Genomic DNA, 13,644 nt, shown 5'->3' with positions numbered 1-13,644 from the left:
CTGCGTCTGTCAGAACGATGTCACAGAACGAGAGCGGGACAAGGGGAAAGTGGGGCAAGCGTACCTCAAGCTATCAAGCTTCAATGCGATCGGAAACGATAGCACTACGTTCCGGGGTCGGGTTTATGTTGGGGGGTTGCGACCGGTGTGTCGGGAAGAGCGAGCGATAGGATTGTTATGAACAACGAACGGGAAAGCCGATCGTCTGCGGGACCGACGGTTAGTGGGACTTGTTGCCCCGGTATGATGGAACCCCTAACCGTGGAGGCTGGAGAGTCTGGCAGTGGGTTGTAACGCACCTATTACTATGAAGGGGGCTGTAACCTTGGAACGGGAAACACCGCTAACGCTCAAGTGAAGGTGGGCTGCTGAAAATCGGCACGTCGCTCTGGGTAACGGCGAGGCGGCGTCAGCAGGCTGGCGGTGTGGGATTGAACGAGAGTCGATGGCGGAGCAGTACTGGTAAAGGGAGTCGCTGTTGCTGTGTCGACAGACGCGCGGCCGGGTGCAAGCCCGCAACTTGGCGATGTGATTGGCGGATGATAAGTGTGGCCGGTTCGCGCTGCTAGCGGTCGTCGCAGCTGCGCAGCTGGCGTCCTCGGAGTCCCGCGCGAGACGTAGCAGGCGGCGGGGCGTCGACGACGGGGTCCGGACCGGTGACAGTGTGGGTGAGAGAACGAATGTGAGGTGACGGTGGTCGGTACAAGAGAGAAAGGGAAAAGGGGATCTGGAATGGGCAACACTTTTGAGGCAGCGGGCGGCGGCTGTCAGGCCTGCGCACGGGGCGTGCCTTCCTCGCTGGGCCGGGCGAGCGCGGGTGGGTACGCGACAGGGATTGAAGCAAGCACGGCAAGCCGCCCTAACGCCCGCCGCGCGCGCTGGCGAATCGTCGCACGACGACGGCGAATGAGTCTATCAGCTTGCCTGCGCGAATGCCTGCGCGACGTGCGGTGCTCCCAGGCACCGTCGCTGGCCGCTTTCCTGCTTTGCAGCGCCGCCGCGCGCGATAGGGGCCAAGCCTCTGGGATCCTCAGCAGGGACGCGCCCACCTCGCGCGCGCTCGCCGCTTCGCATGCGATGGGATCACCAGCGCTTCCCCGCCGCTGCACATCCAGCGAGTAGGGCCGCCGAACCCATAGCGATTTTCAGCGATTTCCGCGAGGTGGCGAACTGCAATCGGCGCCGCGCCGTTCTAAAAATGTTCCAAATATGCACCACGCTGCGATCTGCCGGGAAAGCTGCGTGACGCTTCCATGAATGCGTCCCGCCCGCCCAGCGCCATTCCCTTTCGACCACTGCAGGGCTGTTAAATCGCTGATGCTCCCACGATCCCGCGCCCGTCGCAGCGACCGTTTCCCACTACCCGCTGCCCGCCCGCCGCATCCGCTGCGCCTCTGCGCCATTTTCTGCCTCCTGAGATGTCGCAGCGGGGCGCCTCCAGGAGGCGGCGTGCGACGTCACTCCTGGCCACCAGCACGGAGCAGCCGTCTCGATCTAAATTTCCCAAAATCCGTTGGCCGCCCGCCGCGACGCTCCGCCCAATTTGCGAGCGGACGAGCGAGCGATAAGGAGGCAACTTATCGCCGGATGATGAAGTGGCGGGCGCGCTTGCGTGGAGCCCCTGTCTCCTCCGAAACGGTTGTCTCACACTGGCACGCCCGGCTGCGCTGCGCTCCGAGAGAAAAGGGGCTACGCCGTCCGCCGTTTTACATAAGGCCGGCCTCACAGGCCAATTGAGCGCCGACAGCTCGCGAGAGGCAGTCGCCGCCGTTGAGGCTCGCTCTCGATGGCTTTTTTATTCAGAGGCTCTGCTGGGCTGCAGACGCATGGCCACAAGCGTGGGCGCTCTCGGCCGCCTGTTCCAACACCAACGCCAACGCCGACGCCGACGCGGTGAGAGCCCCCCCAGCAGTTGCTTGCTAACACTGACCTACCGCATCCTTCATTTCCCAGGCTGGCCGGCGGCAGGGTGGTGTGTCTTGGGTTTAGCATGAACGGTATCGGGGGTCCTCATGCTCGTAGGCCTGCGTCGTGTCACCGCTTGCCAGCGGCCGCGGCCGCACCTGGCGGGAGTTGGCGGGAGGCGACAGCAGTAGCAGGTGTTCGGAAGGAGCTGATGGTGGAATACTTATGGCTAGCCTGCCATGCTCTTCACCCTGGCCGCTTCGTATCCTGGCGCGGCGTTATTGGGCGCTGGCCAGCGTGCGATGGAGCATCAGGAGGGCTGGGGACAGAACCGCATGCTCGGGCGTGCGTGTCCGAGCAAATCAGCCCGGACATTAGGCGTGCACGCGAGTGGACCGGGTGCACATCGCATTTTCACGCCATTTGCTGGGGCGTCTGCTCGTATTATTGCATGGGCGCGCGTGTGGCAGTGCCAGGATTGGTTTGGCTTGGGGCAGTGCTCGCGCTGGGCTGGGGAAATGACACGGCGGCGACGACGGCCGCTGGGGAGCTCTCAGCAGCGCGACCCGCACTGCGCGTAAGAACATGCGCTGGCAGGCTGTTTGCGTCGGCTCGCCGTCAGCAGTGGGGACGCGGTGGATGCGCTGCAGCCGGATTCGCGGCGTGCAACAAGGCCGGCGAAAGCTTCTAGCAGCTCGATTGCGCGTCCGAGACAGCTCGCGGGCTGAGCGCCCCCTCCACTTAGCTCGTTTCGGTCATTTAGCATGGGCGGCAGGGCGGACAATGTGCGGGTCCCCTGAGCGCAACTCCTCGCTGGTTCTTCAACTCCAGCTCTGCCTAGCCACCCTTATTTTCTCTCTCACCCTCCAAGACTTCTTAATTCCTGCCCAGCAGGCTCTTCTCACGCTCCTTATCCGGACTCGCGCTCCGTCTCTCGTTCCTCACACCGTCCCCACGGTGCGAATATCCCTCGCTCGTCCCCACACCATTCCAACCTTCTAGCCCACCCAAGCCGTCCGTTTCCGACCTTGAGATATCCACAATGAAGTCCTTTGGCATTGCCGCTGCCGCGGCGGCGCTTTTCGCGCGCGCTGCCCTGGCGGACGTCGCGCCGATTGTCATCAAGGTACGCGACGGCCGTGCCGTGCCTTGGCTGCATTGCCATGCGCCGCCAACCCCATGCCACGCCGCTAACACGTCTTGTCGCAGGGCTCCAAGTTCTTCTACTCCAACAACGGCACCCAGTTCTACATCCGCGGTGTCGCCTACCAGCAGGAGTACTCGACCAACAGCACCTCGTCCGACGACAGCGCCGACAACTACAAGGACCCGCTCGCCGACGCCGACGGCTGCAAGCGCGACATCCCCTACCTCACCGAGCTGCGCACCAACACCATCCGTGTCTACGCCGTCAACCCCGATGAGGACCACAGCGAGTGCATGACGGCGCTCCAGGACGCCGGCATCTACGTCGTTGCCGATCTGTCGTCCCCCGGCACCTCGATCAACCGCAACGATGCCTCCTGGAACGACAAGCTGTACGCCCGCTACACTGCCGTCATCGACAACCTGGCCCAGTACAACAACACCCTGGGTTTCTTCGCCGGTAACGAGGTCTCCAACCAGGCCAACAACACCGACGCCTCGGCCTTCGTCAAGGCTGCCGTCCGCGACAGCAAGGCCTACATCAAGAGCAAGGGTTACCGTGAGATTGGTGTCGGCTACGCCACCAACGACGATGCCGACATCCGTGTCGACATGGCTGACTACTTCGACTGCGGTGATTCTGACTCTTCGATCGACTTCTGGGGCTACAACATCTACTCGTGGTGCGGCGACTCTTCGTACACCAAGTCTGGCTACGACGTTCGCACCGAGGAGTTCGAGTCCTACAACGTGCCCGTCTTCTTCGCTGAGTACGGTTGCAACGAGGTCTCTCCCCGCACCTTCAGCGACACTCCTGTCCTCTTCGGTGACCAGATGAACGACATCTGGTCCGGTGGTATCGTCTACATGTACTTCCAGGAGGAGAACGACTACGGTCTCGTCAGCGTCGATGGCGACTCGGTCAGCACCCTCAAGGACTTCAGCTACTACTCCAGCCAGATCCAGAAGGCCACTGCCACCGGTGTCAACTCTGCCAGCTACACCCCCGCCAACACCAAGGCCGCCGACTGCCCGTCTGTCGGCACTGCTTGGCAGGCCAAGGCTACTCCTCTTCCCCCGACCCCCAACCAGGAGCTCTGCCAGTGCATGTACAACTCGCTGAGCTGCGTTGTCGCTGACGATGTCGACTCTGACGACTACGGTGACCTGTTCGGCGTCGTCTGCGGTCTCAACGACGAGGCTTGCGCCGGTATCACCCACAACGCCACCACCGGCACCTACGGTGCGTACGGCATGTGCAACACCACCGAGCAGATGGCTTTCGTCCTCAACCGCTACTACGAGCTTGCCGACAGCAGCTCCAGCGCCTGTGCTTTCTCTGGCTCTGCTACCCTGAAGTCTGCCGTCACCCCCACTGGCCAGTGCTCCAGCCTGATCAAGGAGGCTGGTACCGCCGGCACCAACACCATCACCTCTACCCCCACCGGCACCGGCTCCAGCAGCGGCTCCAGCTCTTCGGGCACCTCCACTGGCGCTGCCATGGCCATCCAGGCTCCCAGCTTCCAGGTTGGCGGTCTCGTCCAGATGGGTGTCTACGTCTTCGGTGCCGTCCTCACCGGCGCTGGCATGATCCTTCTGTAAATTAGTCAGCCAGCGTAATGGTAGTGGAGCATTATGGCGCTTAGCGGGTTCGATAAGCGTCTTGCATTTGGGTAGTCAACGTCGGTTTGCTGGATGAGAGTTCGGGGCGGAGAGCTCGTCTGGAGATATACCTGTATCGTGCGGTTTCGTGCACTTCAATCAATGCTTTTTGTCTTCCATGATTTGTACTGATTATGCCTTCCTTTTGCCAAGAGTACCTGTACATGTCAGTGTTTGCATTACATATATATATACATACATATTGCCTAATTGAATGCTTGCATCGCACCTTGCGGCGCGTGCATTGAAAACATTTCATCTTTCGTAGGCGGCCTAGTCCTTACCACGGTGTTTTTGTCGAAATTGAAACCGGAGCACAAGTTTCGAAAACTTGGCAGATGCCAATGGGACAGTTGCAGTACCCTTGGCCTCACGCTCCAAGTCCCAGTAGTCCCTTACTTGTTGTCAAAGCCCAACAGCGGCGGTTGGTTTGGATTGTCTCACACAAGCGAGTCACGTACTTCAAGTGAGGTTCCCATGGAGTTGTGACCGATGGGTCTGAATATCTAAGCAGCAGCTGCGGGAGACCGAGCCCTAAGGTGGGTAACGTCGTATGCATCACCATCAAGGACGATTATATGTGCAGCCACCAAGGGAAGCTCGGCGCTCCTACGAATGTTGTTCATTCTAGAAGAGAGTGCAAACAGAGCCACTCCCTCATAGTTTGGCCACGAGGGTAGCCCTTCAAAGCCCGCTACCTTGAAGATTAATTACTTCTCAACCATTGCCCGGCGTTGCCACTCGTTTCTGCCGTTGTCTTTTCACGTCGTTGACTTGGGTTACTACTATTTGACTATGCTGTCTAGCACCTTGGCTGTTGGCCTATTGGGCGGTCTTGAGTTGCTCTCAGCAGGTGGCAAAGCGAAGATAATAACCGTGTACGAGACAGCAACAACACGCTCAATTGACACAATTCGGCCTTCTCAGGCAATACTGCACAGTTCTACCAGCTTCCTGTGGGGGTGCTTGGCAAGGCCCAAATTCTTGGGGAATACTACGGTCCCCCAGAGCCCGGCCGTGGCCGGACGCCAATCATCCTTTGGGCAAGGTCTTGTAAGTAGACTTATTATTAGCCATGACAAATTACTTACCCCACTGCTTAGTGAACATACCTAGCGGCCCGTCAGAAGTGGTCTCGAGTACTGCCCGGTCGTTGCCGCTGTCTCCCGGCATCGCTAGTGCAAACGCTTCAAGCAGTCAGCATTTCAGTCCCGAGCAACGTCTCCCCGGATGGAAGCTGCGGACCGGCCAGCGGTGGCTTCACCTTCCAGGGATTATCGTCTGGCGTTTGTTGTAGCGTCAACGGTCGCTGGCATGTTGAACCTTTGTTCTTTGACTTGACTGACCCCGCCCAGTTTGAGTACGGACGATGCGTGTGAAATAGGATTCGGTTTCTATGCCCAGACCGGGGCAAACACCAGCGGCAACGGTCTATGCGGCCAACAGAACCAGGAATTCTGTCTGGGTTTGCAGTTTGGTCATTGCTGCAGCATCCACGGATACTGCGCTCCAGACAACTGCGCCGCTGACTTCGGTTACTGTAGTCCTGACGCGGCCTTTCAGCCATGTCAAATGCACTATCAAGCTTTGAGATAGCACTTAGCTTCGTCACCGTGCCAAAGGACTTGAGCAGATCAGCACTGCGATTGTAACGCCGGTGCCAATTTTCCGTTCGATCAAAGGGTCACCTGTCCGACGGAGACGGTGACGTGTGATACGAATGCGAATGTTTGCACCAATGGGACGATGAGCGGCGGCGGCGTCGTCATGCGGTAGGAGTGGGGTTTGGAATGTCTGAAGTGTTTTTCTCCGTCTCTTCCATGAGAAAAGATCGTGCTTCATGCACGGATTGACTGGTGGGCACTGCATGAGGTCAATCTTTCTTAGCAACAGCGTCATTCCGTGTTAGCAATGGGCGCGACAATTTATCTATATCTTCTTTCGAGCATCGGGGGTCGTTGATGTTCACGCAATGATGGGCGGTGATAATCAGAGCCATTCATCTAACCCTACAACGAAACAGATGAACGCGATTTTCAGTAGAAGGCGTAAGCCGCCGTATGCTCTTCAAGAGCGTCCGTTTGCGCAAGAACGCCAGTCCAGCGTGGCGAGCCGAAAGAAGAATCCCAACGCCTTTTCCGCACCGTGTGTGCATCTCACTCGCCGAGTGGCTTCCTTCGAGTACCCCGTGACCAATTGAACCTCTCCTTACTCAAACGTCCCACCTGACAGCTGCATGAATCGGTGGTTCCTCCGGCATAACCCCATCCTTGAAGCTTCCTGTCCTGTTCAAATACTCATACGCCTCCTTCAGCACCTCTCCATATACCTCTGGTTTTGCGTAGCAGTACGGGTTCTCCGCCGGAGGTCCATCCGGCAGCCATATGCGCTCCCATGCACCGTTATCAGGTCGGCGATAGTAAGGGTTGCCGTCTATGTATTGGACTGGCTGGCCCTTCCAGCTGAGGAGCTGGTTATTGTTACCACGCGTGGTGTAAGATGACACATCGGCGCCAGCAGCGACATTAGGCGTGGGGTTGGATTGAGGCGGCCGTTGGCCGAAACCATTCGCTTGTGGTGCGGAAAGGCCATTCATAGAGGATTGGCCGAAAGCGCTTGGTGCTGCTTGTTGTGCAGGAGCTCCAAACGCGGAGGGTGCTGCTTGCTGTACAGGAGCTCCGAATGCGCTGGGTGCTGCCTGCTGGGCGGGAGCTCCGAATGCACTGGGTGCTGCTTGCTGGGCCGGTGCGCCGAAAGGAGAAGGTTTTGCGGCTGGTTGACCAAAAGCATTAGCTGCAGGCTGCTGCTGCTGCTGCTGCTGCTGCTGCCCGAATGCTCCGACTCCGGATTGTTGATTCGATGCCTGTCCAAACCCTCCTGCCTGTTGGTTCTGTTGTTGCTGTTGGCCCAGCTGAGCGAAGCCATTAGCTCCGGTCTGCTGAGCTGCTTGTCCAAAGCCCGACTGCCCGAATCCTGGTGTCCCTGTTGGCCTTCCAAATGCTCCTGTTCCGCCAGGTTGTGAGGGCTGACCAAAAGCACTACCGCCCGCCGGTTGACCGAATCCCGGTTTTGCCCCGAAAGCTCCACCTCCAGGTTGACCAAATGCACTAGGCTGAGATGGCTGACCGAAGGCCGGCGCTGCGCCTGCTGTAGATCCCGCATTCGCAGCTTGTCCAAATGCTGAGGGAGCACCAAATGCCGGCTTGCCAAACGCCGGGTTTGCGGCACCACCACCAAGAGCAGATGGCGCGCCGAATGCTGACGGCTGATTTGCTGACGCGCCGAATGCCGATGGCCTTCCGAATGCGCCTTGCGGCTGAGAAGGAGCACCAAATGCACTCTGCTGTTGACTAGGAACACTACTAAATCCGCCCGGCTGCCCAAAGGCTGGTTTTGCTGCGCCAAATGCCGAGGGTTGGCCCACACCTGCATTACCACGTGCGAAAGTGCCGGCTTGTTGCTGTTGCTGTTGGCCCGGTGCTCCGCTCGTATTGTCTAGTCTGTTGGGGTGGACATTTTCGCCCTCCTGGACGTATCTGCAGGCACCAGTCAAATCGCCCAGGATATTTTGGATTTGCTGGTTCATTTCGCCTAGCAGCTGAGTCTCCTGTTGGGCCTGTTTTGATGATTAGAAGGTTTGCTTGGCACCAATCACGCTCAACTCACAGCTTCTTGAGGATTGCCTGATTGTGCTGCACCATAATAGCGCAGACGCATTTCCTCCGGACTCTGCTCCATGATCGGACCTTCAATCAGGTGCCGAGGGGCAGTCCTCCCTGGCGCGTAAACCGAGAACGGCCATATTGGGCGATCGGACGTCAGGTCGACATGAACGATGTCGGGGTCCAGATTGTACCTGAGCGCAAGCATCAAAAGTGATGTAACGTTGGTAAGTTTTCCCGATGACACTCACTTGAAATCTTGTCTAGGGCCTGCTTAGACAGTCAGTATTATCATTCCAATCTAGAACATGAAAGAGAAAGCTTGGAATATGAGGCGAGAAAGAGATCCAAGCCGTAGGCATGCGATTGAGCAGGAAAAGAAAAGAAAAGAAAAAAAAGAGAGTTGACGAGAGCACTGAGGTGAAAGAGGACGCTATGCGGGAAAAGAAGCGTACTGACCTCGCTGGGGGCCTCTGCCGCCTTGACCGCCGGTGTTGGCATTGTTCAAGGGGGCGAAGCGGTTCTGAGTCTGTTGATTGCCACGGTGCTGGTTCTGGGCGCCGGGATGGTCAAACTTGCACCTGTCTGGACTGGGGGTCAGCGCGTGGGTGGGCGGAGAGAAGGCAGCGGAGTGAAGTACCGCCGAACTTGCAGTTGCCCTGGAGGAAGAACTTGCACACGGCCATGGCACGCCGCGGAGGAGCGTCGTGGAGTCTGGCGGTCACCAACGACTGGGTGTCGGGAGTCAGTAATTCTTGCAGCGATAAGAATAGCGGGCGGCGGTCACGGGGAGTCGGGTTGCCGGCTGGGGGTGCGCAGGTGAAGGCGGCTGGCGGCCATTGTCAGCGAGCCGAGACTGGATTGGCGGCCCGAGGCGGAGAAGGCGGCGGCTCTTCTTGGGCGACGCGCCTTTTGGCACAGCAGCGGCCGACGCGAACGCGCGCTGCATGCAGGGGCGGAGCTGGGTGGCACGGTGCTGCGCGGGGCCAGAGCGTACCTGGACGACATGGCGGGCGCACCGCAGAGAGAAGCGTTGGCGTGGAGGCGGCGGGCGCGTCACGGCGTCTGGGTCAGGCCGGGTGCATCTTGGTGGAGCTAGAGGGCGGGCGACGCGCTGGTCAGGTCCCGGCGCGCCAAGGCGAGCACTGGCGGACGATGACCCACGCAGCCACGAGGAGCTCCGCATCACTGACCACGGTCTCAAGTCGCATCACGCTCGCCATGCTGCCGGCGACTTGCGCGCCCACCACCGAGCCTGCCCCAGCCCTCGCTGCACAGCACGCCGCCTCCTGAGCCTCCAGCACCCTGCGCCTCCGCTAGCGCTTGCGCCGTTCAGCAGAGCCCTCTCCCTGCGGCCTCGACGAAGAACACTCCGCTCCATGCACCCTTTCTCGGTCCTAACTGCGGGCATATTCGTTGCTGGTTACATCACCGCGCGCTGGGACCTCGTCACGCGTCTGTATGAGCTTGCAATCTTCGCCTGGGACCACGGGGTTGTGGTAGGTCCACCCAATCGTTTGCTACTCCGGAAGCCTGACTTTCCCGCTGCAGACGCGCGCCGCCAAGGGCTTTCTCGTCTTGTCAATCGCCTTCTTCCTCATCATCGTGCCCATTGAGCGCATCGCCGCGCACGAGGCCGCCGAGGTCAGTCTCTCCGCCGTCCACCTGCCACCTGCCCCAGGCTGACACCACCGCCAGCACCCTCGCACCAGCGGAGGAGGCATTTCCGCCCGCGAACAACTAAGGCGCAGAGGTTCCTTTTGACCGGAGTGCGGAATGTTGACATGGTCACGAACAATGGGTTGATGCGCATTTTCTGGCCGTCAGACACGCCCACCAAGCCTAGCGCTGGCGTGCTCGTGGGATGGAGGAACTCAGAGCTGGACATATTCGTCGTGACAGTGCTTCGCGATGTCGAGGTAAGGCCGGCGCGCGGTGGCCTCGCCAGATTTCACGCTCACTCTTTTACAGCTAAGGGCAGTCGATAACGCCCTGCGCGTTGGCACGCTGTTCCGCAACGCGCCCTACCCCATCAACGACATCCTCGAACGATGCGGGCACACGTCGCTGCAGGTCCTTGGGGCCCTGAATCCCAGTACCTCTCCGACATCGTTCGATCCGAAATCGCTTGTCGCCTACACAACCCCCTCGTCCAAATACCCGCGCATCTACTCACCCGACGAGTTCAACGTTCAAGTCATCCTCTTCGACCGACCGGACCCAGGACGCATGCAATATCTCTCGCTCATGCCCATCTCCTTGGCATTGTCAGACAAACAAGTTCAAGCAGGGAAGGGAATACCGCCGTTGGATGGAATAGACGCAGAAGAGGAGCAGGAGAAAGAGCGAAAACAGAAACTTGCGCAGAAGCTGAGGCTGCATACCGTCATCCGGCACACGCCCAGCCAGAAGGAAGAATCGCTCTCGGACATCATCGATCAGGTCAACTGCTCGTACGAGATTGCTGCCCTGTGCCAGAAAAATGCCGGTCTGGTCGGCACTCGGTCGAGACGAGCGTTATCTATGGGCGAAAGAGTGGTTGAATCGGCCACGACAGCATGGCACCAGATCCTCCTATTGCTCTGGCACATTTTGAGCTGCTACGTGTACCCGGTCATCGCAAGGCTCTTCATCTTGGGACTCATAGCACATCGCATTGCCGGCGAGGTGATACTTCGTGTCCTGGACTGGCGCCTTTTACCGCATTCGGCAGCCTTGAAGGACGTCTCGGCTACGTTTCAGCAAGTCGACATACGACTGCAACAGTTTTGCTATTGGCCCATTCAGTTCCTTACACTGCAGGAGCGGAAGGTCAACTGGCAGAGCATCACAAACAGCCACCCGGAGTACATTCGTTTCTACAACAGTCTATGGCTTGTTGCAAATGACGTGATCATTGGCATTGCCCTTGGCTCATACATAATTGAGAACGCGGATTTCGTGGCGCTTCAGGTGAACAGGATCCTTACCGAGTGGTCAATAGATGGATTGCGTGGGATGATATCTTGGCTCATGGATTGGCCCGCTGGTTTGAAGCTGAATAATGAACTGGCCCAGTTTCTTGGAGACCTTTTCCTATGGGTCATTGACTATTGGGCTGGTAAGTCTCCCACTCGGATATCTCACTATGCCTGTACTAACTAACGTTTAGGATGCATTGAAACTCTTCGGCCTCTTCTGCCAGAGGTCATCCAGTTCATCGGCTTCTCTAGCTTCGCGGGCGCCACGATGCCCATCTCGCTCTTTTCCGATCTCGTTTCCGTGCTGACGCTGCACATCTATTCGTTCTACGTCGCGTCCGCACGTATCTTCAACTGGCAACTCAGCATCATTCTCTCGCTCTTCCACCTCTTCCGCGGCAAGAAGCGCAACGTGCTGCGCAACCGGATAGATTCATGCGACTACGATCTAGATCAGCTGTTGCTGGGGACGATTCTGTTCACCTTGCTATTCTTCTTGCTTCCCACCGTCTTCGTTTTCTACCTCACTTTTGCGTCGGCGAGGATGGCCATCATCGTCCTCAAAGCCGTTCTGGATACCCTGCTAATGTTGTTAAACCATTTCCCCATTTTTGCACTAATGCTCCGAATCAAGGATTCCCGGCGTTTGCCTGGTATGGCTCTATTGAATCCCACACTGATACCGACGGCCACTGACTGCTGCGTAGGTGGCATTCGTTTCGATCTTCAAGATACCCGTTCCGCGCGCTTACCGGAACAACAACCGCTCTCTGCGCCGACATCCTACATTATCCTCAAGGTAAATCAGGCCTGTTGCCGCCATCCATTGGTTCCTCGGTGCTGATCGACCTTTGTTTCACTGCACAGTCCGTCCCCCTTGGCTTCTGGGACATGTTCAACCAATACTGCCAGCTCGGCAACCGCATCCGCAAGCACTACATCTCGCCCGGCGTCTTCCTGTGCCTGGTCACGGGCCGATTCGTGCCGCCCATCCACCGCAAGAACTTGTACTCCTTACAGTACAGCATGCTGCCGGCGCGGCGGGCGGGGATACTAGAGCTATGGGCGCGGCTAACGACACCGGCGAAGGAAGAGGAGAAGAATAGCAAGAAGGGAAAAGGAGGGGAGATAAATGGGTATGCGAAGAGCTACGGTAGAAATGCTAATGGGAGCGCGAAGAAGAAGGAAGGGAGGATGTGGTGGGCGACGTGATGGGGTGGGCCGTGGGAGGGGATGTACAATGGACGAACAGCTAAGGGGAGCGGTTGATGGACCTTTTCTGTCTTAATGTAGGCATGTGTGTAGATGCGGTAATGGTCTTATGCGTTTCTGCCCTTTGTTGAAGTTGATGAGTGTGATATGGTCGCGTGTGCAGTCGGGTTGATGCTTGGAGCACGAGTGCTACTCAGAAACCAACCATCCTCGCGAATCCCAGCTACCCGACTCTAAACAACATACCTCTGTACACAAGTTCAACTCCTCAACGTCCGAAACGAACACCTGACAGATCACGTAGACTTTTCCAAAGGCCCATGGGGAAGGTCCGTGCCTTTTCCTCGTTCGAGGAGGTATACATGACTACCTACGTTCGCTATCAGGGTGAAATTTCCACACTTGGAAATGTCACAACCAACGGGTTTTATCATCTTTAGCCTAACTCGGAGCTTTTGCGTGCTTGGTTCTTACAAAGAAAGAACAACCACGAGCAGCCTCTGTACCGCAGCACGCAGCTCCATGAAGCACTCCATCAAAACTATTCACCAATCTTCAGCGTTTTCCGTCACCGATGCAGTCCATCACATTTCACTTCACGGCACGGGAATATTGGTAGATTGCTGCCCCGCAGTGATCTCGTCGCGTACTCCCTTCCCAGTGTATAAGATTGTGACGGTCCCCCAACATACCCAAGAATTGCAGACCAGCGAACCGTATGATGTTAAGCAAGGGACGAAAGACGGGTTGGGCCTAGAAAGGTTAGGTATGGAACTCTGATAATATGATGCGAAATCGGAATCTTCACTGGCCTCGTTCAGCACGTGCCGTCACCCTGAAAGAGAGAGACATACGCTCGCTTGCCTTGTTGAACCGCTTGGCAAAGATTGTACGATGTGTTCTCAAGAACAAACCCATTTTCTTTTTTTTTTCTCCAAACAAAAACTCCAAGCGAATAGCAGAGTACACTTACTACTCTCTCCATATGGCACCCCACAACCTACGGCCCGGGGGACCGGTAACAAATGAAACACGAAGTCTAGAAGCACGATCCATCGTTCGGCAGTTGTGAAAGGACACGCGACCCTCACCAGATC

At 57.7% G+C, this 13,644-nt stretch overlaps 3 protein-coding genes across 3 annotated transcripts; 2 read left to right on the top strand and 1 right to left on the bottom strand.

Annotated features, from left to right (window-relative positions):
• Window positions 1–2,947: 2,947 nt before the first annotated feature.
• BKCO1_5000182 (uncharacterized protein) lies at window positions 2,948–4,653 on the top strand (the record flags this gene model as incomplete). The annotated part of the gene is made up of 2 exons (XM_020276770.1): window positions 2,948–3,031; window positions 3,115–4,653. 2 exons carry the CDS (start codon window positions 2,948–2,950, stop codon window positions 4,651–4,653), a joined length of 1,623 nt encoding a protein of 540 aa, XP_020133964.1.
• A 2,272-nt stretch (window positions 4,654–6,925) lies between these two features.
• On the bottom strand, window positions 6,926–9,324 carry BKCO1_5000181 (ccch zinc finger domain protein; the record flags this gene model as incomplete). The annotated part of the gene is made up of 6 exons (XM_020276769.1): window positions 6,926–8,329; window positions 8,380–8,569; window positions 8,627–8,645; window positions 8,835–8,960; window positions 9,016–9,106; window positions 9,163–9,324. The coding sequence occupies 6 exons, from the start codon at window positions 9,322–9,324 to the stop codon at window positions 6,926–6,928; spliced, it is 1,992 nt and encodes a 663-aa protein (XP_020133978.1).
• Window positions 9,325–9,754: 430 nt separating this feature from the next.
• On the top strand, window positions 9,755–12,547 carry BKCO1_5000180 (n-acetylglucosaminyl transferase component gpi1; the record flags this gene model as incomplete). The annotated part of the gene is made up of 7 exons (XM_020276768.1): window positions 9,755–9,874; window positions 9,927–10,019; window positions 10,127–10,294; window positions 10,347–11,475; window positions 11,527–11,988; window positions 12,043–12,134; window positions 12,203–12,547. 7 exons carry the CDS (start codon window positions 9,755–9,757, stop codon window positions 12,545–12,547), a joined length of 2,409 nt encoding a protein of 802 aa, XP_020133979.1.
• Window positions 12,548–13,644: the final 1,097 nt, after the last annotated feature.

Source organism: Diplodia corticola, assembly GCF_001883845.1.
Source record: "Diplodia corticola strain CBS 112549 chromosome Unknown scaffold5, whole genome shotgun sequence".
NCBI classification, from domain to species: Eukaryota; Fungi; Ascomycota; class Dothideomycetes; order Botryosphaeriales; family Botryosphaeriaceae; genus Diplodia; species Diplodia corticola.
This window is presented reverse-complemented; position numbering and strand designations above follow the sequence as displayed.